Source organism: Pleurodeles waltl, chromosome 12 (assembly GCF_031143425.1).
Source record: "Pleurodeles waltl isolate 20211129_DDA chromosome 12, aPleWal1.hap1.20221129, whole genome shotgun sequence".
Taxonomy (NCBI): Eukaryota; Metazoa; Chordata; class Amphibia; order Caudata; family Salamandridae; genus Pleurodeles; species Pleurodeles waltl.
The window spans coordinates 531,996,274-532,018,744 of record NC_090451.1 but is presented as its reverse complement, the minus strand read 5'-3'; the positions used below and the strand labels follow the sequence as shown (position 1 = coordinate 532,018,744).

Genomic DNA, 22,471 nt, shown 5'->3' with positions numbered 1-22,471 from the left:
GTTCCCTTTCTTTTGCTGTGTTGCAGTTGGTTTCCCAACTGACTTTCCTGTTCTCTTGGTAGGCTGGGCCATTCTTCCAGACTCCAGCTCTACTTGTTCACCCTGTGCCTTGCATTGTGCTCTTGTTTTCACACCCACCAGTTCAGGGATACCCAGCATTGCTGCATGGGTTTTTAGCTCTACCTCAGCCCATGCTGAGGACTCCAGGTCATTTCCAAGCAGACAGTCCACTGGGATATTTGAGGAGACCACCACCTGTTTCAGGCCATTGACCCCTCCCCATTCTAAAGTAACCATTGCCATGGGATGTACTTTTCTCTGATTGTCAGCGTTGGTGACTGTGTAAGTTTTTCCAGTCAGGTATTGGCCAGGGGAAACCAGTTTCTCTGTCACCATGGTGACACTGGCACCTGTATCCCTCAGGCCCTCTATTCTAGTCCCATTAATTAAGAGTTGCTGTCTGTATTTTTGCATGTTAGGCGGCCAGACAGCTAGTGTGGCTAAATCCACCCCACCCTCAGAAACTAGAGTAGCTTCAGTGTGGACCCTGATTTGCTCTGGGCACACTGTTGATCCCACTTGGAGACTAGCCATACCAGTGTTACCTGGATGGGAGTTTGGAGTGGAACCTTTCTTGGGACAGGCCTTGTCTCCAGTTTGGTGTCCATGCTGTTTACAGCTATGACACCAGGCCTTTTTGGGATCAAAGTTTTTACCCTTGTACCCATTGTTTTGTGAAGAGGCTCTGGGCCCACCCTCCTGTGCAGGTTTTTGGGGGCCTGTAGAAGACTCTTTACTATTTTTAGTTTTGGTTGTCTCATCACCCTTCCCCTGGGGAGTCTTTGTGACCCCTTTCTTTTGGTCACCCCCTGTTGAAGTCTTGGACACCCTTGTCTTGACCCAATGGTCCGCCTTCTTTCCCAATTCTTGGGGAGAAATTGGTCCTAGGTCTACCAGATGCTGATGCAGTTTATCATTGAAACAATTACTTAACAGGTGTTCTTTCACAAATAAATTGTACAGCCCATCATAATTACTTACACCACTGCCTTGAATCCAACCATCTAGTGTTTTCACTGAGTAGTCAACAAAGTCAACCCAGGTCTGGCTCGAGGATTTTTGAGCCCCCCTGAACCTAATCCTGTACTCCTCAGTGGAGAATCCAAAGCCCTCAATCAGGGTACCCTTCATGAGGTCATAAGATTCTGCATCTTGTCCAGAGAGTGTGAGGAGTCTATCCCTACACTTTCCTGTGAACATTTCCCAAAGGAGAGCACCCCAGTGAGATCTGTTCACTTTTCTGGTTACACAAGCCCTCTCAAAAGCTGTGAACCATTTGGTGATGTCATCACCATCTTCATATTTAGTTACAATCCCTTTAGGGATTTTCAACATGTCAGGAGAATCTCTGACCCTATTTATGTTGCTGCCACCATTGATGGGTCCTAGGCCCATCTCTTGTCTTTCCCTCTCTATGGCTAGGATCTGTCTTTCCAAAGCCAATCTTTTGGCCATCCTGGCTAACTGGATGTCCTCTTCACTGGGGTTATCCTCAGTGATTTCAGAGGTGTTGGTCTCTCCTGTGAGGGAACCAGCATCTCTGACTATTATTTTTGGAGTCAGGGTTTGAGGGACCCTGTTCTCCCTAGATAGGACTGGTAGGGGGGAATTGTCCTCCAAGTCACTATCCTCTTCCTCTGAGTTGCCACCCTCAGAGGGGTTGGCCTTTTCAAACTCTGCCAAAAGCTCCTGGAGCTGTATTTTGGTAGGTTTGGGGCCCATTGTTATTTTCTTTATTTTACAGAGTGACCTTAGCTCCCTCATCTTAAGATGGAGGTAAGGTGTGGTGTCGAGTTCCACCACAGTCACATCTGTGCTAGACATTTTGCTTCTAAAAGTTGGAATACTTTTTAAGAATCTACAACTGGTTCTAGAATCTAATTCAAACTTTTACAAACTTTTAAACTCTAAAAGAAATGCTAAACAGGATCTAACACAAGGCCCTAGCAGGTCTTTTAAGAATTTAGAAAACTTTTCAAATTGCAAAAATCAATTTCTAATGACAATTTTGGAATTTGTCGTGTGATCAGGTATTGGCTGAGTAGTCCAGCAAATGCAAAGTCTTGTACCCCACCGCTGATCCACCAATGTAGGAAGTTGGCTCTGTATGTGCTATTTCAAAGTAAGGAATAGCATGCACAGAGTCCAAGGGTTCCCCTTAGAGGTAAAATAGTGGTAAAAATAGATAATACTAATGCTCTATTTTGTGGTAGTGTGGTCGAGCAGTAGGCTTATCCAAGGAGTAGTGTTAAGCATTTGTTGTACATACACATAGACAATAAATGAGGTACACACACTCAGAGACAAATCCAGCCAATAGGTTTTTGTATAGAAAAATATCTTTTCTTAGTTTATTTTAAGAACCACAGGTTCAAATTCTACATGTAATATCTCGTTCGAAAGGTATTGCAGGTAAGTACTTTAGGAACTTCAAATCATAAAAATTGCATGTATACTTTACAAGTTATTGACAAATAGCTGTTTTTAAAAGTGGACACTTAGTGCAGTTTTCACAGTTCCTGGGGGAGGTAAGTTTTTGTTAGTTTTACCAGGTAAGTAAGACACTTACAGGGTTCAGTTCTTGGTCCAAGGTAGCCCACCGTTGGGGGTTCAGAGCAACCCCAAAGTCACCACACCAGCAGCTCAGGGCCGGTCAGGTGCAGAGTTCAAAGTGGTGCCCAAAACACATAGGCTAGAATGGAGAGAAGGCGGTGCCCCGGTTCCGGTCTGCTTGCAGGTAAGTACCCGCGTCTTCGGAGGGCAGACCAGGGGGGTTTTGTAGGGCACCGGGGGGGACACAAGCCCACACAGAAATTTCACCCTCAGCGGCGCGGGGGCGGCCGGGTGCAGTGTAGAAACAAGCGTCGGGTTCGCAATGTTAGTCTATGAGAGATCTCGGGATCTCTTCAGCGCTGCAGGCAGGCAAGGGGGGGATTCCTCGGGGAAACCTCCACTTGGGCAAGGGAGAGGGACTCCTGGGGGTCACTTCTCCAGTGAAAGTCCAGTCCTTCAGGTCCTGGGGGCTGCGGGTGCAGGGTCTCTCCCAGGCGTCGGGACTTTAGGTTCAAAGAGTCGCGGTCAGGGGAAGCCTCGGGATTCCCTCTGCAGGCGGCGCTGTGGGGGCTCAGGGGGGACAGGTTTTGGTACTCACAGTATCAGAGTAGTCCTGGGGTCCCTCCTGAGGTGTTGGATCGCCACCAGCCGAGTCGGGGTCGCCGGGTGCAGTGTGGCAAGTCTCACGCTTCTTGCGGGGAGCTTGCAGGGTTCTTTAAAGCTGCTGGAAACAAAGTTGCAGCTTTTCTTGGAGCAGGTCCGCTGTCCACGGGAGTTTCTTGTCTTTTCGAAGCAGGGGCAGTCCTCAGAGGATGTCGAGGTCGCTGGTCCCTTTGGAAGGCGTCGCTGGAGCAGGATCTTTGGAAGGCAGGAGACAGGCCGGTGAGTTTCTGGAGCCAAGGCAGTTGTCGTCTTCTGGTCTTCCGCTGCAGGGGTTTTCAGCTGGGCAGTCCTTCTTCTTGTAGTTGCAGGAATCTAATTTTCTAGGGTTCAGGGTAGCCCTTAAATACTAAATTTAAGGGCGTGTTTAGGTCTGGGGGGTTAGTAGCCAATGGCTACTAGCCCTGAGGGTGGGTACACCCTCTTTGTGCCTCCTCCCAAGGGGAGGGGGTCACAATCCTAACCCTATTGGGGGAATCCTCCATCTGCAAGATGGAGGATTTCTAAAAGTTAGTCACCTCAGCTCAGGACACCTTAGGGGCTGTCCTGACTGGCCAGTGACTCCTCCTTGTTATTCTCATTATTTTCTCCGGCCTTGCCGCCAAAAGTGGGGGCCGGGCCGGAGGTGGCGGGCAACTCCACTAGCTGGAGTGTCCTGCTGGGTTGGCACAAAGGAGGTGAGCCTTTGAGGCTCACCGCCAGGTGTGACAATTCCTGCCTGGGGGAGGTGTTAGCATCTCCACCCAGTGCAGGCTTTGTTACTGGCCTCAGAGTGACAAAGGCACTCTCCCCATGGGGCCAGCAACATGTCTCGGTTTGTGGCAGGCTGCTAAAACTAGTCAGCCTACACAGATAGTCGGTTAAGTTTCAGGGGGCACCTCTAAGGTGCCCTCTGGGGTGTATTTTACAATAAAATGTACACTGGCATCAGTGTGCATTTATTGTGCTGAGAAGTTTGATACCAAACTTCCCAGTTTTCAGTGTAGCCATTATGGTGCTGGGGAGTTCGTGTTTGACAAACTCCCAGACCATATACTCTTATGGCTACCCTGCACTTACAATGTCTAAGGTTTTGGTTAGACACTGTAGGGGTACCATGCTCATGCACTGGTACCCTCACCTATGGTATAGTGCACCCTGCCTTAGGGCTGTAAGGCCTGCTAGAGGGGTGTCTTACCTATACTGCATAGGCAGTGAGAGGCTGGCATGGCACCCTGAGGGGAGTGCCATGTCGACTTACTCGTTTTGTTCTCACTAGCACACACAAGCTGGCAAGCAGTGTGTCTGTGCTGAGTGAGAGGTCTCCAGGGTGGCATAAGACATGCTGCAGCCCTTAGAGACCTTCCTTGGCATCAGGGCCCTTGGTACTAGAAGTACCAGTTACAAGGGACTTATCTGGATGCCAGGGTCTGCCAATTGTGGATACAAAAGTACAGGTTAGGGAAAGAACACTGGTGCTGGGGCCTGGTTAGCAGGCCTCAGCACACTTTCAATCGTAAACATAGCATCAGCAAAGGCAAAAAGTCAGGGGGCAACCATGCCAAGGAGGCATTTCCTTACATCCATATTCAGTGTTTATGATTTCATTAAAGAGAAAGATGATGGAAAACTGAGATTATCTGGAAGTAACCTTGTCTTTCTTCTACTAACTGGACTCCTAAGGTAACATGTCATGTGAAGTAATTATTGCAAACCACATGTGGCCCTGGTTTGTATGGCAGTAACAGCTGATTATCCTAAGAATTGACTTTGCTTTAAGTTGTCATTTTTGACGGTCGAAAGGATCAGTTTAACAGTCCTTATCTGAGCTTGAAGCCACCTAAATGGACCATACTGATATTGCTTTTGGCATCAGTTGCACTTCTGTTTTCGTGTGTGTGGGGGTGGGGGAAAGGAGTGTTTCGGTCTTAAGTAGATGTTTCTTTGTAGTAAATGTGGTCTCTTTTCTAATCTCTAATTGGCTCTGGTTTCAAGGCATACTTTATGCTGAACACACAATCAGTTTACTAAACTGAGTATTCTCTTCATCCGATCATTCTTGTGTTTGTGCATGCTGGGAATGTGTTGCACACATCATTCGTAATTTATTGCTTGTGGTTGATTATTATCCAGCTTGGTAAGATACTTCACTTTTCTGCACAAAGTACAATATACTTTACTTTTGTACAAAAGTACATGTATTCGGTTAATAAGAGAAGAGCAGTCTCCTAGGACATAGCTATGAAGGCATTCGAAATAGCTTAATTTCTGAAGCCTCAGGTCAATAATGAGGAAATATTTTTGGTTAGATGTAGTAATGTAATAACTGTATTTTTGCTATTGGTGCAGATTTGTAATGCAGTGCATATCCTGGATGCCAGGTAATAATTTCTCTCTATTTGCCTTTTGCAGTCAGGGCAGTTGAATGAGTACACAGAGCGCAAAGAAATGTCTGCAGATGTAGTATGTATGAGTTTGGCTAACGTCCCACCAGGAGAGCAGCGGTCACGTTTTCTTGCAGTTGGCTTGGTGGATAATACTGTCCGCATAATTTCACTTGATCCATCGGTAAGTAGTGCAATTATTTTACTTTTTCAGTTTAACTGAAATACTAATTTAGTGGATTTCATGCTGGGTTGACTGTGCCTGTTTGCAAGTTCCCTATTTAACTTTCTTGCCAGCCTTTTACAAATCTTCAAAGTCCATACAGGACTTTATTATAACCTGTTGGTTTTGCTGATCTTAATATTTGTGGAATTTGGTTTGTATGTCGTGTTTTCTCCATCAGAGTATTCTGTGAAATATTGCAAGCTCTGGTCTATTGCATTGTCATTTTAGAGATAGGAGCAGCTCCACCTCCTGTCTTCACAAGGCCTTGTAATTACATAACCTGTGTGCTTTTCTCTATTTTGTGTGTGTGTGTGTGTCTGTGTATATACATTATGGCATTGCCAAGGGCTTTCCCTCATTTTTTTACTTTTTATTTTAAAAGGATTGTCATCCTAGAAAATCTCAAGGTCTCTTTATAATACATGATTCCACATCTTCATAGTCGCCTATTTCAATTTTTGTGATTTCATTGCAGGACTGTTTTCTTGAGGCCTCTAAGTCCGATTTGATTAATTCCCTTCAAAGGATTCTGGAGCGGTTATTGTTAGTGGCAACTATTTCAGTGATTTTAAGTTTTTTTTTTTTTTTTTTTTGGCATAAGATGCAATCATTTAGACATGTCCTGCGTTTGCTCTTCCTGTAAAAAAGAATGGAAGTTGTGCGCACTGTCTTCCACTAAGATGAAGCACTGTCAGTATTACATACTCAAGATGGTGTGAAATTATCCATGTGAAAGTGCCCTTGGAAATTTAGGAAAATGACAAGAAAGAAAAGTCCACCCAGTATTGTGCCCTCTGTCTACACATTTGTAGCTCCACTCATTTGATTTTTTTCTTTTCCAGTGCCTCTGCGTCTCAGAGGCCATAAGAACAGTTTTGGGGTTTTCAGTGCTGCAGAGACTTGGGCTAAAATGTTGCTGCAACTGCAAGGCTCAGGACATTGAAATTGATCATCACCTAGGGCAAGGTCACCAGGAAATGATGTATCCTCCCCATCCACTCTTAGGGGGGGAAAAGCCTTGGTATTTAGTCCCCCTAAAATTGCTACTGGGGGATATTTTGTCTCGTCCTTTTGGGAAGTATGTGTTCAGCAAGGTCCGGTGGGAGAGAATGAGAGGGACTGGCATTTTGATAATTGACTTCAATTAATGCACTTGATGTGTGGATCCTAAAGACATTGCCTGCAACCATTTCAGTTTACCTTGAAAGATGATCATTCAGGCTGGTTAGTAACAGCCAGTCGGCAATTCCTCAAATTTGAATTATATATTTAGGAATTGTATTTGTGGGTAGACAGAAAAGCAAAACAAATACCAGTTACTCTCTCAATTAATTATTGTACTCTGCCTCCCATCTGATTGGAAGATAAAACTGTAAGATAATCCATTTTATTGACTTCCTACCTTTTTTAACTATCCATCTGCCATTCCCACAGTCTCTTGCATGCTCTCTGGGAGAGAAAATACATTGTACATTGGAAGTCTTGGTAGACACATAGCTGACAGTGTTTGGTGATGGGTGGGATATGCATGGGCTGAGTAAAAGTGCCCGGGTTCCACTTGTAACAGCTTTAATGTATAAGTAGTAGGTGTGGCTGGAAAAGTATAGCACATTTTACATACACATATTAACCAGCACCTTCAGGTCAGATCCTGGATTATTAAAAACCTTTGAGATGCGTCATCAGGTGCATCAACACTTCAGGATAAATTGAGGCATTGATGTATGCATGAGCGCCTTCATAGCGTATATTTTTAGCTTTTTGTGGACCAGAGCCTTTTCGCTTGTTAGCCTACCTTTGCAGCACTTGCACCTGGAAATTATTCTTGATGGCAGAAGGCAGCTTAGAAGACCAAGTAAATGGATGATGATTTACAGTTAAGTAATGTATCTCTTGTAGATTTGGTACAAAAGTGGTTTGGATTGCAGACCCCATTTCTGCGTGGATGCTCTTACTTGTCAGAATTTCAATTGGCTCCAGACTGGTATTGAGGAGTGTATCTCTAGTCTGTTAAAGCTATTCTCCTATCTAGTCACTGGCCTCCTGCTTCTCCCAGTTGCTAGGAGTAGGTTTCTCACTGCTGCTTTGAAGTATCAATGGTATGAGGTAACAGCCAATATTCTGTGCATCCAAGTGCAGATTTGTGCATTTATGCTGTTCTTGGTTTGCATTATTTTAAGGACTTCAGCATTTTCAAACAGTGTGGTAGCATAGAGCCAAGTACCTAATAATTATGGTGAGGCTTAATCCATGAAATGGAAGGCAGTTATTCATTTATGTTAATAGGGAATGTTGACTTATAGTACAGTGTCTAGTTTGGGGGTTCTGTCTCTGTAAGCATTAAGATAGACAAGTCTAGGTCAGTACGTTGTAGACCTACTAGAGATGCATTGTAGAGTTTCATTGCTGGTCAACAATTTTCAGCTGATATCTTGTTCTGATTCTAAAGACCACACATGTATATTTGTCTGTATGAGGTTTAGGACTATGTAAGTTATTTCTGAAGTGAAAGGATAGTTAAACTATGGATGTTCAATCTTGCACAGGTGCTAGAGGCATATTTAGTAGAATGATCCCATAATGTGAGACTGACACTGTTGTCGGGCATACAAACCAGTCTGGTCTGATGGGATTAGCTCGCAGTGCAAACTCACACACAAATGTTTTACATGAATAATTATTTGTCCTACAATGCCTATCAATTGATGTTTAGGGAATTTAAGATAGTTCCCAGCCTTACTGTGTACTTTTCTTGTTTCATAGGACTGCTTGCAGCCATTGAGTATGCAGGCGCTCCCTGCACAGCCTGAAGCCTTGTGTATTGTGGAAATGGGAGGTGCAGAGAAACAGGATGAGCTGGGGGAGCGTGGATCAATTGGCTTCTTGTACTTGAACATAGGACTGCAGGTGAGAGCAGCACTGTACGGGATTGTGCTATGATCTGGGGTTGGGTAGTGCAGGATTTTCTAGGGGGATAAAAAGCACTGATTGAAGGGCTGTAACGTCAGATGATGACATATATCCAACTCTCCAAAAAGTCCTTGTCTGATTTAATGATGGCAAAGTTCCGAGCATTTAGAGTGATATAGTGTAATATTTGAACGCATTCAATGATTTTAAATGCCCTTTTGAGGGATCTGTACCAATATATTTTAAAACACATCGAGCTTTAGTAACTTGAACAAACATAAAACAATTTAAAGGTGACTTCAAAAGGGACATTTGCGAATTCTTCCACAAGGAATGTTTGGGATTGTTCCAAATTCTGAATTTGTTAAGTATATTGGACCAGTAACCTTGACATTTCACTAGATAGTATAAATGTTTTATTACTAGATTTTGAGTTCACTTCCGGTATTTATTTATTTTGTTTGTTTTTTGGTAAGCCTTTTGCAAAGTCAATCTTAGTAAAGTTGTTCTCTGAGTTAACCGAGTAAAATGTGAAAAGACCAAAAACAACTTGCACTCGATTCATACATAGGCATTCCAACAATTGCAATATTTTTTAATTGAGCTCCACTCAAGAGACAAAGATATTATGCATGCTTGTCACTAGTGGGCCAGCTGTTATTCAAAGGAGGACTAACTTTAATGTGTTTACATTTAATTGAAGTACATTTGCCGCACGAGTTATTATGTAAGTTTTGCAGATCGGCCTTTCTTGTATTTGGTGTTCTGCATTGTAGGGTTTTCAGTGATAGTCATAAATGTTAGAATAATTACCTGGAACACTCCATCGTACTGATTTGTCCGTATCAGTTGAAAGGGTGGAATCCAACATGTCCAATGTTGCAGAGCACCCTCACTCAATCAGTTCGAAATTTTGGGTTTTTTGTAATGCGAAAAAATCCTTTCTCAAATCTGTATTGCAACATATGCTGCACCCCTTCCCGCCTACAGCTCTAATGAGGAAAATCATAGTCATTGTATTACAAGAGTTAAAATGACCTCTTACCACTTTAAAGCTCCCTGAACTTCCACTAGCCGACATTCCTTCTACTGGCAATTGCCTCAGTCACTTTGGCTCATGTGCCTGGGATCCGCTAAGAATATTCCCTTACAAATCCCCTCTTTGGAGTTTTCAGTTGATGTGTTTTTTACACTTAGCTTGAGCATAAAGCTTTTGTTCTTGCACTTGTGCGGGGTTTTCCCATGGGAGGAAGGAGGCTGCCTCTGACATGCACCAAGTGCCTTCTCATTCCATCAAGAAAGTCAGTTTTGTAAGAACGATGTCTGAAAGGACCCTGAAGACTGAGAAAGGATTTAGAGCTGGAATAACTTGCGGCAGAGGAAAAGAGATCTGAAAAGCCCTCCTGGGAATGCCCTGGTTTCACAGTTAAGGTGTCAAACTATGCAAAGGACCTTCAAAGAAGGGAGATCCAAAGAAGTGAAAATATATTGTCTACATCACTGGCAAATTCGGTAGTCATTGAGGACATATCTAGACCTTTGGTCTAGATATGTTTGCCATTGAAGTTGTTGACAGTGAAACACTGGTACCACTCAAAATGTATTTGATGGGAGGACATCTGATTACGTCTGTCGAGGCACTCCAGGCACTGAAAGGCAACCCCTTCACTGTCGATCCAATGTCCCGGCACCTTTCATATTGCCCTGATCTATGTTAATGTCCCAAGTAAGGGTGTCTCCAGGGAACAATTTAATGACTTTCCAAGATGTTCTCTCAAGAGGGTCGGACAAGTTTAATATTCTCTTGGAAGCACAACAGGCAACAATACCTGTAATCATGGACACTCCAACCGAAAGCATCACTAAAGCCCCTTCTTTCATTGGTGCGGGCTTCTTAGAACTAGCTGCGAAAAAATACGTAACTCCTGCTGCATCGAAGCAGCTACAGCACAGCTGTGTAAGAAATCTAGTACATCCAGTCTTTTCAATTGTGATCTCAAACCTGACACTATTTTTACCAAAGATTATAAGAAAGGATGCACCTGCTCCTGAAACCTCTATACCACCTAATAAAGAAAGTAGGTGGGTGGAGGTTGTGGGAAAGATGTGTAGAGCAGCAGTTACAGCCCTGTAAAATGCCTCTGCCCTCTTTGGATGCTATGGGAGCGAAATATGGGACAGTCTTAAGTCTTTTGCCAATGACCTACTTAGGCAGCGCAGACAAGATTTTTTAAGGAATGTTGTACACAGGCTCTGTCGAACCAAGACATCATTGTAGTCATAGTGCAGAGGAATTGTTAGCATCAAGATACTTCGGTTTGGTCTCTCTGAGGCGTTCTCCATGGTAGCGCCTGACCTACAATAAATTGTCGTAGACTACAAATAAATTTGTAATCCTCCATTTTCAGGCTCCTTAGTGCTTGGTCAGCATAAAGAAGAGATGACAAGATTGAAAAATAAAGCAGACCTACTGTAGGAAGTTGGCTCTGTATGTGCTATTTCAAAGTAAGGAATAGCATGCACAGAGTCCAAGGGTTCCCCTTAGAGGTAAAATAGTGGTAAAAATAGATAATACTAATGCTCTATTTTGTGGTAGTGTGGTCGAGCAGTAGGCTTATCCAAGGAGTAGTGTTAAGCATTTGTTGTACATACACATAGACAATAAATGAGGTACACACACTCAGAGACAAATCCAGCCAATAGGTTTTTATATAGAAAAATATCTTTTCTTAGTTTATTTTAAGAACCACAGGTTCAAATTCTACATGTAATAGCTCATTCGAAAGGTATTGCAGGTAAGTACTTTAGGAACTTCAAATCATCAAAATTGCATGTATACTTTTCAAGTTATTCACAAATAGCTGTTTTAAAAGTGGACACTTAGTGCAATTTTCACAGTTCCTAGGGGAGGTAAGTATTTGTTAGTTTTACCAGGTAAGTAAGACACTTACAGGGTTCAGTTCTTGGTCCAAGGTAGCCCACCGTTGGGGGTTCAGAGCAACCCCAAAGTCACCACACCAGCAGCTCAGGGCCGGTCAGGTGCAGAGTTCAAAGTGGTGCCCAAAACACCTAGGCTAGAATGGAGAGAAGGGGGTGCCCCGGTTCCGGTCTGCTTGCAGGTAAGTACCCGCGTCTTCGGAGGGCAGACCAGGGGGGTTTTGTAGGGCACCGGGGGGGACACAAGTCCACACAGAAATTTCACCCTCAGCGGCGCGGGGGCGGCCGGGTGCAGTGTAGAAACAAGCGTCGGGTTCGCAATGTTAGTCTATGAGAGATCTCGGGATCTCTTCAGCGCTGCAGGCAGGCAAGGGGGGGGTTCCTCGGGGAAACCTCCACTTGGGCAAGGGAGAGGGACTCCTGGGGGTCGCTTCTCCAGTGAAAGTCCGGTCCTTCAGGTCCTGGGGGCTGCGGGTGCAGGGTCTCTCCCAGGCGTCGGGACTTTAGATTCAAAGAGTCGCGGTCAGGGGAAGCCTCGGGATTCCCTCTGCAGGCGGCGCGGTGGGGGCTCAGGGGGGACAGGTTTTGGTACTCACAGTATCAGAGTAGTCCTGGGGTCCCTCCTGAGGGGTTGGATCGCCACCAGCCGAGTCGGGGTCGCCGGGTGCAGTGTTGCAAGTCTCACGCTTCTTGCGGGGAGCTTGCAGAGTTCTTTAAAGCTGCTGGAAACAAAGTTGCAGCTTTTCTTGGAGCAGGTCCGCTGTCCTCGGGAGTTTCTTGTCTTTTCGAAGCAGGGGCAGTCCTCAGAGGATGTCGAGGTCGCTGGTCCCTTTGGAAGGCGTCGCTGGAGCAGGATCTTTGGAAGGCAGGAGACAGGCCGGTGAGTTTCTGGAGCCAAGGCAGTTGTCGTCTTCTGGTCTTCCGCTGCAGGGGTTTCAGCTAGGCAGTCCTTCTTCTTGTAGTTGCAGGAATCTAATTTTCTAGGGTTCAGGGTAGCCCTTAAATACTAAATTTAAGGGCGTGTTTAGGTCTGGGGGGTTAGTAGCCAATGGCTACTAGCCCTGAGGGTGGGTACACCCTCTTTGTGCCTCCTCCCAAGGGGAGGGGGTCACAATCCTAACCCTATTGGGGGAATCCTCCATCTGCAAGATGGAGGATTTCTAAAAGTTAGAGTCACCTCAGCTCAGGACACCTTAGGGGCTGTCCTGACTGGCCAGTGACTCCTCCTTGTTATTCTCATTATTTTCTCCGGCCTTGCCGCCAAAAGTGGGGCCTGGCCGGAGGGGGCGGGCAACTCCACTAGCTGGAGTGTCCTGCTGGGTTGGCACAAAGGAGGTGAGCCTTTGAGGCTCACCGCCAGGTGTGACAATTCCTGCCTGGGAGAGGTGTTAGCATCTCCACCCAGTGCAGGCTTTGTTACTGGCCTCAGAGTGACAAAGGCACTCTCCCCATGGGGCCAGCAACATGTCTCGGTTTGGGGCAGGCTGCTAAAACTAGTCAGCCTACACAGATAGTCGGTTAAGTTTCAGGGGGCACCTCTAAGGTGCCCTCTGTGGTGTATTTTACAATAAAATGTACACTGGCATCAGTGTGCATTTATTGTGCTGAGAAGTTTGATACCAAACTTCCCAGTTTTCAGTGTAGCCATTATGGTGCTGTGGAGTTCGTGTTTGACAGACTCCCAGACCATATACTCTTATGGCTACCCTGCACTTACAATGTCTAAGGTTTTATTTAGACACTGTAGGGGTACCATGCTCATGCACTGGTACCCTCACCTATGGTATAGTGCACCCTGCCTTAGGGCTGTAAGGCCTGCTAGAGGGGTGTCTTACCTATACTGCTTAGGCAGTGAGAGGCTGGCATGGCACCCTGAGGGGAGTGCCATGTCGACTTACTCGTTTTGTCCTCACTAGCACACACAAGCTGGCAAGCAGTGTGTCTGTGCTGAGTGAGAGGTCTCCAGGGTGGCATAAGACATGCTGCAGCCCTTAGAGACCTTCCTTGGCATCAGGGCCCTTGGTACTAGAAGTACCAGTTACAAGGGACTTATCTGGATGCCAGGGTCTGCCAATTGTGGATACAAAAGTACAGGTTAGGGAAAGAACACTGGTGCTGGGGCCTGGTTAGCAGGCCTCAGCACACTTTCAATTGTAAACATAGCATCAGCAAAGGCAAAAAGTCAGGGGGCAACCATGCCAAGGAGGCATTTCCTTACACAACCCCCCCCCAAACGAAAGAGGATGAGACTAACCTTTCCCAAGAGAGTCTTCATTTTCTAAGTGGAAGAACCTGGAAAGGCCATCTGCATTGGCATGGGCAGTCCCAGGTCTGTGTTCCACTATAAAGTCCATTCCCTGTAGGGAGATGGACCACCTCAACAGTTTAGGATTTTCACCTTTCATTTGCATCAGCCATTTGAGAGGTCTGTGGTCAGTTTGAACTAGGAAGTGAGTCCCAAAGAGGTATGGTCTCAGCTTCTTCAGGGACCAGACCACAGCAAAGGCCTCCCTCTCAATGGCACTCCAACGCTGCTCCCTGGGGAGTAACCTCCTGCTAATGAAAGCAACAGGCTGGTCAAGGCCATCATCATTTGTTTGGGACAAAACTGCCCCTATCCCATGTTCAGAGGCATCAGTCTGCACAATGAACTGCTTAGAATAATCTGGAGCTTTGAGAACTGGTGCTGAGCACATTGCCTGTTTCAGGGTGTCAAAGGCCTGTTGGCAGTCCACAGTCCAGTTCACTTTCTTGGGCATTTTCTTGGAGGTGAGCTCAGTGAGGGCTGTCACAATGGATCCATACCCCTTCACAAACCTCCTGTAGTACCCAGTCAAGCCAAGGAATGCCCTGACTTGAGTCTGGGTTTTTGGAGCTACCCAGTCCAGAATAGTCTGGATCTTGGGTTGGAGTGGTTGAACTTGGCCTCCACCTACAAGGTGTCCCAAGTAAACCACAGTTCCCTGCCCTATCTGGCATTTGGATGCCTTGATAGAGAGGCCTGCAGATTGCAGAGCCTTCAAAACCTTCCTCAGGTGGACCAGGTGATCCTGCCAGGTGGAGCTGAAGACAGCAATATCATCAAGATAAGCTGTGCTAAAGGACTCCAAGCCAGCAAGGACTTGATTCACCAACCTTTGGAAGGTGGCAGGGGCATTCTTTAAACCAAAGGGCATAACAGTAAACTGATAATGCCCATCAGGTGTGGAGAATGCTGTCTTTTCTTTTGCTCCAGGTGCCATTTTTATTTGCCAGTACCCTGCTGTCAAGTCAAAGGTACTTAGAAATTTGGCAGCACCTAATTTATCAATGAGCTCATCAGCTCTTGGAATTGGATGAGCATCTGTCTTGGTGACAGAATTGAGCCCTCTGTAGTCCACACAAAACCTCATCTCTTTCTTTCCATCTGTGGTGTGAGGTTTGGGGACTAAGACCACTGGGCTAGCCCAGGGGCTGTCAGAGCGCTCAATGACTCCCAATTCCAGCATCTTGTGGACTTCCACCTTGATGCTTTCCTTAACATGGTCAGACTGTCTAAAGATTTTGTTTTTGACAGGCATGCTGTCTCCTGTGTCCACATCATGGGTACACAGGTGTGTCTGACCAGGGGTTAAGGAGAAGAGTTCAGGAAACTGTTGTAGGACTCTCCTACAATCAGCTTGCTGTTGGCCAGAGAGGGTGTCTGAGTAGATCACTCCATCTACTGTACCATCTTTTGGGTCTGATGACAGAAGATCAGGGAGAGGTTCACTCTCTGCCTCCTGATCCTCATCTGTTACCATCAACAGATTGACATCAGCCCTGTCGTGGAAGAGCTTAAGGCGGTTTACATGGATCACCCTCTTGGGGCTCCTGCTTGTGCCCAGGTCCACCAGGTAGGTGACCTGACTCTTCTTCTCTAGCACTGGGTAAGGGCCACTCCATTTGTCCTGGAGTGCCCTGGGAGCCACAGGCTCCAGAACCCAGACTTTCTGCCCTGGTTGGAACTCAACCAGTGCAGCCTTTTGGTCATACCAAAACTTCTGGAGTTGTTGGCTGGCCTCAAGGTTTTTGGTTGCCTTTTCCATGTACTCTGCCATTCTAGAGCGAAGGCCAAGTACATAGTCCACTATGTCCTGTTTAGGCTCATGGAGAGGTCTCTCCCAGCCTTCTTTAACAAGGGCAAGTGGTCCCCTTACAGGATGACCAAACAGAAGTTCAAAGGGTGAGAACCCTACTCCCTTCTGTGGTACCTCCCTGTAAGCGAAAAGCAGACATGGCAGGAGGACATCCCATCTCCTTTTGAGTTTTTCTGGGAGCCCCATGATCATGCCCTTTAATGTCTTGTTGAATCTCTCAACTAAGCCATTAGTTTGTGGATGGTAAGGTGTAGTGAATTTATAAGTCACTCCACACTCATTCCACATGTGCTTTAGGTATGCTGACATGAAGTTGGTACCTCTGTCAGACACCACCTCCTTAGGGAAACCCACTCTGGTAAAGATACCAATGAGGGCCTTGGCTACTGCAGGGGCAGTAGTCGACCTAAGGGGAATAGCTTCAGGATACCTGGTAGCATGATCCACTACTACCAGGATATACATATTTCCTGAGGCTGTGGGAGGTTCCAGTGGACCAACTATGTCCACACCCACTCTTTCAAAGGGCACCCCCACCACTGGAAGTGGAATGAGGGGGGCCTTTGGGTGCCCACCTGTCTTACCACTGGCTTGACAGGTGGGGCAGGAGAGGCAAAACTCCTTAACCATGTTGGACATATTGGGCCAGTAGAAGTGGTTGACTAACCTCTCCCACGTCTTGGTTTGTCCCAAATGTCCAGCAAGGGGAATGTCATGGGCCAATGTTAGGATGAACTCTCTGAACAGCTGAGGCACTACCACTCTCCTAGTGGCACCAGGTTTGGGGTCTCTGGCCTCAGTGTACAGGAGCCCATCTTCCCAATAGACCCTATGTGTTCCATTTTTCTTGCCTTTGGACTCTTCAGCAGCTTGCTGCCTAAGGCCTTCAAGAGAGGGACAGGTTTCTTGTCCCTTACACAGCTCCTCCCTTGAGGGTCCCCCTGGGCCTAAGAGCTCAACCTGATAAGGTTCAAGCTCCAAAGGCTCAGTTCCCTCAGAGGGCAGAACTTCTTCCTGAGAAGAGAGGTTCCCTTTCTTTTGCTGTGTTGCAGTTGGTTTCCCAACTGACTTTCCTGTTCTCTTGGTAGGCTGGGCCATTTTTCCAGACTCCAGCTCTACTTTTTCACCCTGTGCCTTGCATTGTGCTCTCGTTTTCACACACACCAGTTCAGGGATACCCAGCATTGCTGCATGGGTTTTTAGCTCTACCTCAGCCCATGCTGAGGACTCCAGGTCATTTCCAAGCAGACAGTCCACTGGGATATTTGAGGAGACCACCACCTGCTTCAGGCCATTGACCCCTCCCCATTCTAAAGTAACCATTGCCATGGGATGTACTTTTCTCTGATTGTCAGCGTTGGTGACTGTGTAAGTTTTTCCAGTCAGGTATTGGCCAGGGGAAACCAGTTTCTCTGTCACCATGGTGACACTGGCACCTGTATCCCTCAGGCCCTCTATTCTAGTCCCATTAATTAAGAGTTGCTGTCTGTATTTTTGCATGTTAGGCGGCCAGACAGCTAGTGTGGCTAAATCCACCCCACCCTCAGAAACTAGAGTAGCTTCAGTGTGGACCCTGATTTGCTCTGGGCACACTGTTGATCCCACTTGGAGACTAGCCATACCAGTGTTACCTGGATGGGAGTTTGGAGTGGAACCTTTCTTGGGACAGGCCTTGTCTCCAGTTTGGTGTCCATGCTGTTTACAGCTATGACACCAGGCCTTTTTGGGATCAAAGTTTTTACCCTTGTACCCATTGTTTTGTGAAGAGGCTCTGGGCCCACCCTCCTGTGCAGGTTTTTGGGGGCCTGTAGAAGACTCTTTACTATTTTTAGTTTTGGTTGTCTCATCACCCTTCTGCTGGGGAGTCTTTGTGACCCCTTTCTTTTGGTCACCCCCTGTTGAAGTCTTGGACACCCTTGTCTTGACCCAATGGTCCGCCTTCTTTCCCAATTCTTGGGGAGAAATTGGTCCTAGGTCTACCAGATGCTGATGCAGTTTATCATTGAAACAATTACTTAACAGGTGTTCTTTCACAAATAAATTGTACAGCCCATCATAATTACTTACACCACTGCCTTGAATCCAACCATCTAGTGTTTTCACTGAGTAGTCAACAAAGTCAACCCAGGTCTGGCTCGAGGATTTTTGAGCCCCCCTGAACCTAATCCTGTACTCCTCAGTGGAGAATCCAAAGCCCTCAATCAGGGTACCCTTCATGAGGTCATAAGATTCTGCATCTTGTCCAGAGAGTGTGAGGAGTCTATCCCTACACTTTCCTGTGAACATTTCCCAAAGGAGAGCACCCCAGTGAGATCTGTTCACTTTTCTGGTTACACAAGCCCTCTCAAAAGCTGTGAACCATTTGGTGATGTCATCACCATCTTCATATTTAGTTACAATCCCTTTGGGGATTTTCAACATGTCAGGAGAATCTCTGACCCTATTTATGTTGCTGCCACCATTGATGGGTCCTAGGCCCATCTCTTGTCTTTCCCTCTCTATGGCTAGGATCTGTCTTTCCAAAGCCAATCTTTTGGCCATCCTGGCTAACTGGATGTCCTCTTCACTGGGGTTATCCTCAGTGATTTCAGAGTTGTTGGTCCCTCCTGTGAGGGAACCAGCATCTCTGACTATTATTTGTGGAGTCAGGGCTTGAGAAGCCCTGCTCTCCCTAAGTAGGACTGGAGGGGGGGAATTTCCCTCCAAGTCACTATCTTCATCCTCTGAGTTGCCATCCTCAGAGGGGTTGGCCTTTTCAAACTCTGCCAAAAGCTCCTGGAGCTGTACTTTGGTAGGTTTGGGGCCCATTGCTATTTTCTTTAGTTTACAGAGTGACCTTAGCTCTCTCATCTGTAGATGGAGGTAAGGTGTGGTGTCGAGTTCCACCACATTCACATCTGTGCTAGACATTATGCTTCTAAAAGTTGGAATACTTTTTAAGAAACTAAAACTGGTTCTAGAATCTAATTCAAACTTTTACCAAACTTTTAAACTCTAAAAGAAATGCTAAACAGGATCTAACACAAGGCCCTAGCAGGTCTTTTAAGAATTTAGAAAACTTTTCAAATTGCAAAAATCAATTTCTAATGACAATTTTGGAATTTGTCGTGTGATCAGGTATTGGCTGAGTAGTCCAGCAAATGCAAAGTCTTGTACCCCACCGCTGATCCACCAATGTAGGAAGTTGGCTCTGTATGTGCTATTTCAAAGTAAGGAATAGCATGCACAGAGTCCAAGGGTTCCCCTTAGAGGTAAAATAGTGGTAAAAATAGATAATACTAATGCTCTATTTTGTGGTAGTGTGGTCGAGCAGTAGGCTTATCCAAGGAGTAGTGTTAAGCATTTGTTGTACATACACATAGACAATAAATGAGGTACACACACTCAGAGACAAATCCAGCCAATAGGTTTTTATATAGAAAAATATCTTTTCTTAGTTTATTTTAAGAACCACAGGTTCAAATTCTACATGTAATAGCTCATTCGAAAGGTATTGCAGGTAAGTACTTTAGGAACTTCAAATCATCAAAATTGCATGTATACTTTTCAAGTTATTCACAAATAGCTGTTTTAAAAGTGGACACTTAGTGCAATTTTCACAGTTCCTAGGGGAGGTAAGTATTTGTTAGTTTTACCAGGTAAGTAAGACACTTACAGGGTTCAGTTCTTGGTCCAAGGTAGCCCACCGTTGGGGGTTCAGAGCAACCCCAAAGTCACCACACCAGCAGCTCAGGGCCGGTCAGGTGCAGAGTTCAAAGTGGTGCCCAAAACACCTAGGCTAGAATGGAGAGAAGGGGGTGCCCCGGTTCCGGTCTGCTTGCAGGTAAGTACCCGCGTCTTCGGAGGGCAGACCAGGGGGGTTTTGTAGGGCACCGGGGGGGACACAAGTCCACACAGAAATTTCACCCTCAGCGGCGCGGGGGCGGCCGGGTGCAGTGTAGAAACAAGCGTCGGGTTCGCAATGTTAGTCTATGAGAGATCTCGGGATCTCTTCAGCGCTGCAGGCAGGCAAGGGGGGGGTTCCTCGGGGAAACCTCCACTTGGGCAAGGGAGAGGGACTCCTGGGGGTCGCTTCTCCAGTGAAAGTCCGGTCCTTCAGGTCCTGGGGGCTGCGGGTGCAGGGTCTCTCCCAGGCGTCGGGACTTTAGATTCAAAGAGTCGCGGTCAGGGGAAGCCTCGGGATTCCCTCTGCAGGCGGCGCGGTGGGGGCTCAGGGGGGACAGGTTTTGGTACTCACAGTATCAGAGTAGTCCTGGGGTCCCTCCTGAGGGGTTGGATCGCCACCAGCCGAGTCGGGGTCGCCGGGTGCAGTGTTGCAAGTCTCACGCTTCTTGCGGGGAGCTTGCAGAGTTCTTTAAAGCTGCTGGAAACAAAGTTGCAGCTTTTCTTGGAGCAGGTCCGCTGTCCTCGGGAGTTTCTTGTCTTTTCGAAGCAGGGGCAGTCCTCAGAGGATGTCGAGGTCGCTGGTCCCTTTGGAAGGCGTCGCTGGAGCAGGATCTTTGGAAGGCAGGAGACAGGCCGGTGAGTTTCTGGAGCCAAGGCAGTTGTCGTCTTCTGGTCTTCCGCTGCAGGGGTTTCAGCTAGGCAGTCCTTCTTCTTGTAGTTGCAGGAATCTAATTTTCTAGGGTTCAGGGTAGCCCTTAAATACTAAATTTAAGGGCGTGTTTAGGTCTGGGGGGTTAGTAGCCAATGGCTACTAGCCCTGAGGGTGGGTACACCCTCTTTGTGCCTCCTCCCAAGGGGAGGGGGTCACAATCCTAACCCTATTGGGGGAATCCTCCATCTGCAAGATGGAGGATTTCTAAAAGTTAGAGTCACCTCAGCTCAGGACACCTTAGGGGCTGTCCTGACTGGCCAGTGACTCCTCCTTGTTATTCTCATTATTTTCTCCGGCCTTGCCGCCAAAAGTGGGGCCTGGCCGGAGGGGGCGGGCAACTCCACTAGCTGGAGTGTCCTGCTGGGTTGGCACAAAGGAGGTGAGCCTTTGAGGCTCACCGCCAGGTGTGACAATTCCTGCCTGGGAGAGGTGTTAGCATCTCCACCCAGTGCAGGCTTTGTTACTGGCCTCAGAGTGACAAAGGCACTCTCCCCATGGGGCCAGCAACATGTCTCGGTTTGGGGCAGGCTGCTAAAACTAGTCAGCCTACACAGATAGTCGGTTAAGTTTCAGGGGGCACCTCTAAGGTGCCCTCTGTGGTGTATTTTACAATAAAATGTACACTGGCATCAGTGTGCATTTATTGTGCTGAGAAGTTTGATACCAAACTTCCCAGTTTTCAGTGTAGCCATTATGGTGCTGTGGAGTTCGTGTTTGACAGACTCCCAGACCATATACTCTTATGGCTACCCTGCACTTACAATGTCTAAGGTTTTATTTAGACACTGTAGGGGTACCATGCTCATGCACTGGTACCCTCACCTATGGTATAGTGCACCCTGCCTTAGGGCTGTAAGGCCTGCTAGAGGGGTGTCTTACCTATACTGCTTAGGCAGTGAGAGGCTGGCATGGCACCCTGAGGGGAGTGCCATGTCGACTTACTCGTTTTGTCCTCACTAGCACACACAAGCTGGCAAGCAGTGTGTCTGTGCTGAGTGAGAGGTCTCCAGGGTGGCATAAGACATGCTGCAGCCCTTAGAGACCTTCCTTGGCATCAGGGCCCTTGGTACTAGAAGTACCAGTTACAAGGGACTTATCTGGATGCCAGGGTCTGCCAATTGTGGATACAAAAGTACAGGTTAGGGAAAGAACACTGGTGCTGGGGCCTGATTAGCAGGCCTCAGCACACTTTCAATTGTAAACATAGCATCAGCAAAGGCAAAAAGTCAGGGGGCAACCATGCCAAGGAGGCATTTCCTTACACCTACTCAAAGTGGTTGGCCTTGAAGAAAGTAAAAAGTTTGAGTTCCAGTGTAAATATGTGGACTGATACTACCCTAGGATGGTTCTGTCCCCTTGCTGGCCCGACCAGCAACATAGCATCAATAAGGCCATAGATACCCTTTATCAATGGAGGGTTTCTAAGCACAAAGCAGTGCAGTCATGATCTTCCCATGCTTTTGATACCACCCTTACAACTACCACCTGTAACACTTAAGTATCTCCATTCCACTGCTTTTCGTTCAACACTGCAGTTGGTGGAGTGGTATCTTTTCATCCAGAAGTGTGTGAAAATTTTAAAAAGGCAAGTGGGGCAGCATATTGTAAAGCATGCAAAATCTGATTCCACCAAATCTGGCTTTGAGTTTCAGCTAGTCACCCTCCATCCTATTAAAGAATCTGACAATCAAATAAGTTCCTTCCCTTGCTCAAGGGGATATTAATCTATTCAAGGAATATCCTGATTCTGAAAAAGGGCCCGAAGGGAGAATCCAGACCATTATTAGATCCACGAAAGACCAACAAGTTGATCAAAAAAGCAAAGTTTTGCCTACATCCTCCATCAAAAATTCCCTTATCTCAGAAAAGGCAATGGGAAGAAGACATAATTCAGATCTATGGCTCACATGCAAAATCCAGTAGCCAAAAAATACAGAAGTATCTGAAGTTTGTAGTAGGAAAATCACATTATGCGTATGCTGTCATTACTTTGGTCTGAAATCCACTCCTCACGTTTTTGAAATGCATGGCAATTTTGTCAATCTAC

General features: G+C 46.5%; 1 protein-coding gene across 5 annotated transcripts in view; it reads left to right on the top strand.

Moving 5' to 3' along the window:
- The window catches only part of SF3B3 (splicing factor 3b subunit 3), a 342,606-nt gene that overhangs the window by 157,748 nt on the left and 162,387 nt on the right, over positions 1 to 22,471 (top strand). For all 5 annotated transcript variants that reach the window (XM_069217510.1, XM_069217514.1, XM_069217511.1 and 2 more), the window contains 2 exons: positions 5,665 to 5,820; positions 8,626 to 8,769. In XM_069217510.1, the coding sequence (XP_069073611.1) occupies positions 5,665 to 5,820; positions 8,626 to 8,769 (300 nt within the window). The remainder of the gene's footprint in view (positions 1 to 5,664; positions 5,821 to 8,625; positions 8,770 to 22,471) is intronic.